At 46.2% G+C, this 2,794-nt stretch overlaps 1 protein-coding gene across 1 annotated transcript in view; it reads left to right on the top strand.

Moving 5' to 3' along the window:
- Positions 1-2,381, top strand: part of CACNA1S (calcium voltage-gated channel subunit alpha1 S) — a 106,641-nt gene extending 104,260 nt beyond the window's left edge. Inside the window, exons 42-44 of the mRNA XM_007941104.1 lie at positions 1,486-1,577; positions 1,839-1,982; positions 2,130-2,381. Of these exons, the coding sequence (XP_007939295.1) occupies positions 1,486-1,577; positions 1,839-1,982; positions 2,130-2,381 (488 nt within the window). The remainder of the gene's footprint in view (positions 1-1,485; positions 1,578-1,838; positions 1,983-2,129) is intronic.
- The last annotated feature ends 413 nt before the right edge of the window (positions 2,382-2,794 follow it).

The following is a 2,794-nucleotide window of genomic DNA, read 5'->3' as shown; positions in this document are numbered from 1 at the left end:
CTTTGCACATTTCATTATAATAATTGACTTTGTCTTCTCAAGCTGCTCTTTGAAATCTTCTGTTCAGCTCTTTTATCTTGTCAGTTCCTCCATTTGCTTTAGTTACTCTCTGTTCAAGGGCAAGTTTCAGAACCTCTTCCGACATCCATTTTGATCTTTTTTTGCTTTTGTGTCTTTTTAATGACCTTTTGCTGTCTTCATGGATGATGTTTTTGATGTCATCCCATAATTCCTCTGGTTTTCAGTCATTGGTATTCAAAGCATCAAATCTATTCTTTAGATGGTCTCTAAATTCAGGAGGGATATAATCAAAGTCATATTTTGAATCTTATAAATTTCTTTTAATTGTCTTTAGCTTCCCCTTGAACTTGCATATGAGCAGTTGATGGTCTGTTCCACAATCAGCTCCTGGCCTTGTTTTGGCTGAAGATATTGAGCTTCTCCATTGCCTCTGTCCACAGATGTGGTCAATCTGATTCCTGTGTACTCCATCTGGAGCAGTCTATGTGTATAGCTGCCATTTTTGTTGTTGGAAAAAGGTATTTACAATGAATAAGTCATTGGTCTTGTGAAATTCTATCATGCGATCTCCAGCATCATTTCTATCACGAAGGTCATATTTTCCAACTACCCACTAGTGATTCTTCTTTGTTTCCAACTTTTGCATTCCAGTCACCAGTGATAATCAACACATCTTGATTGCATATTCTGCCAATTTCAGACTGCAGAAGTTAGTTAAAATCTTCAATTTCCTCATCTTTGGCTTTGGTGGTTAGTGCATAAATTTGAATAATAGTAGTATTAACTGGTCTTCCTTGTAGGCATATGGATATTATCCTATCACTGACAGCACTGTACTTCAGGATAGATCTTGAAACATTCTTTGTGTCAATGAATGCCATGCCATTCCTCTTCAATTTGTCATTCCTGGCATAATAGATCATATGGTTGTCTGATTCAAAATGGCCAAAACCAATGCATTTCAGCTCACTAATGCTAAGATATCGATCTTTATGCATTCCATTTCATTTTTGACAACTTCCAATTTTCCTACATTCATACTTCATACATTCCATGTTCCGATTATTAATGGATGTTAGCAGCTGTTTCTTCTCAGTCTCCTAGTAGGTCCTAAACCACTGTGTAGGAACCTGTTGGAGTGCAGTGGTGATGTGAGTACTTGCCCTGCTTCTTAGCACACACATGCACACACACAAGCATGCACACACACACATGTATGCATACACACATGGACACACTGGAAAATAGCTTGACCAGACTCTGTCCCTGATCTCCCCTCCCAAACCCATAGGGAAGGCAACTGGAACAGGGAATGTGGGGTGAAGGGATATTCCTGCTTTTGCAGTCCCAAAGATCTCAGTGAACTTGCAAAATCTGGCTGGCCAGCTAGGCTGGGGTCTGTTGACTCAGGGCTCCTGGCAAGAATCAGCAGCAACTATTATCCTCGCCCTATCTCCCCAACAGGACCCCATAGCAAAACCTGTGTGGAGAAGCTGAAGGGACAGCTGACCCAGAGGGCAAAGCCAGGAAGCCAGGCACCTCCTGTCCCCTGTCAGGTAAGAAGGGAAGAAACTCAGGAGGAAACTATCCAGAGACCTCACTTGGCTTGGTACTTGGAATAGGGCTATGACAGGAGAAAGGGTGGCACCAGTATTCCCTTCATTAATAGAAGGGACTGGATTCCTGGGCTCTCCCACTTTTTGTGGATCTTAGCTGAGGCTTTTGGTATGTGTGTGGGGGGAAGGAGATTGTTCTGCTGGATTTTGATGAGCTCCAGGGTCCCTATTGGAATCTTTGCTTCTCTGCATTTGGAACAGTGTCCCAAGGCAGAGTGTCCTGTGCCTGAGGAGAGGGAGAGCTCTACCCCTGGATCTCTTCAACAGGAAACATCCCATAGGGGTAGAACTGAGAAGAGTACTTCTGAGTGCCCAGCTCCAGCTACTGCCCTACTGATCCAAGAGGTGAGATGAGGACTAGCCCAGAGCAGTGGTTGCTTTGAGGGGTAGCACAGTTATAGCCTGGAGCCAAGAGAGGGCAAGGGCAGTGAGGCATGCCTCAAGAGATAGCTCCCCAGGAAAACCTCATCTGTTCTCCTCTCCTGCCTACAGGCTCTGGTCCGAGGGGGCCTAGACACCTTGGCAGCTGATGCTGGCTTCATCACGGCAACAGGCCAGGCCCTGGCAGATGCCTGCCAGATGGAACCAGAGGAAGTAGAAGTGGTAGCAACAGAACTACTAAAAGGACGAGAGTCCCCAGAAGGCATGACCAGTGCCCTGGGATGCCTGAGCCACAGATCCTCCCTGGGTAGCTTCAATCAGCATCAAGGTTCCCAGGAGATCCTTATTCCTTCCAGGCTGTGAAGCCCATACAGCATCCACATGGGCTTAGAATTAGCATGACCAATGAGGGGAAAGGGCTGGAATGGAGAAGGGTTACCTCTCCATGGTAGCTCCCTTCCTCTCAGTAGTTGGATGGATGGACTGTGTAGGGGTGGTCAGGAACCACCTCCGTAAACTCAGAAGGAAGCAGATTGATGGGCCCCTTACCTCACCAGCAAGAGGCATGATTGGATAGAGCTACCAGACCAGAAAGGTCTAGTAATGCTTATGTATGTCTAGCAGAAGGCATCTCCTACCAACAGGACATTAAAGTCTTCAGGCCTGTAACACTGGCACCTGGCATCTGTGTGTCTCCTTTCTTGGACCCACCTGCTCCCCCCACCTCCCTCTTTCCCCTCCTCAGGAGACCTGTCCATGGGTTTGGGAGCCTGGGA

The sequence above is a fragment of the Orycteropus afer genome, unplaced genomic scaffold (assembly GCF_000298275.1).
Source record: "Orycteropus afer afer isolate SDZICR_OR568_19922 unplaced genomic scaffold, OryAfe1.0 scaffold00075, whole genome shotgun sequence".
Taxonomy (NCBI): Eukaryota; Metazoa; Chordata; class Mammalia; order Tubulidentata; family Orycteropodidae; genus Orycteropus; species Orycteropus afer.
This window is presented reverse-complemented; position numbering and strand designations above follow the sequence as displayed.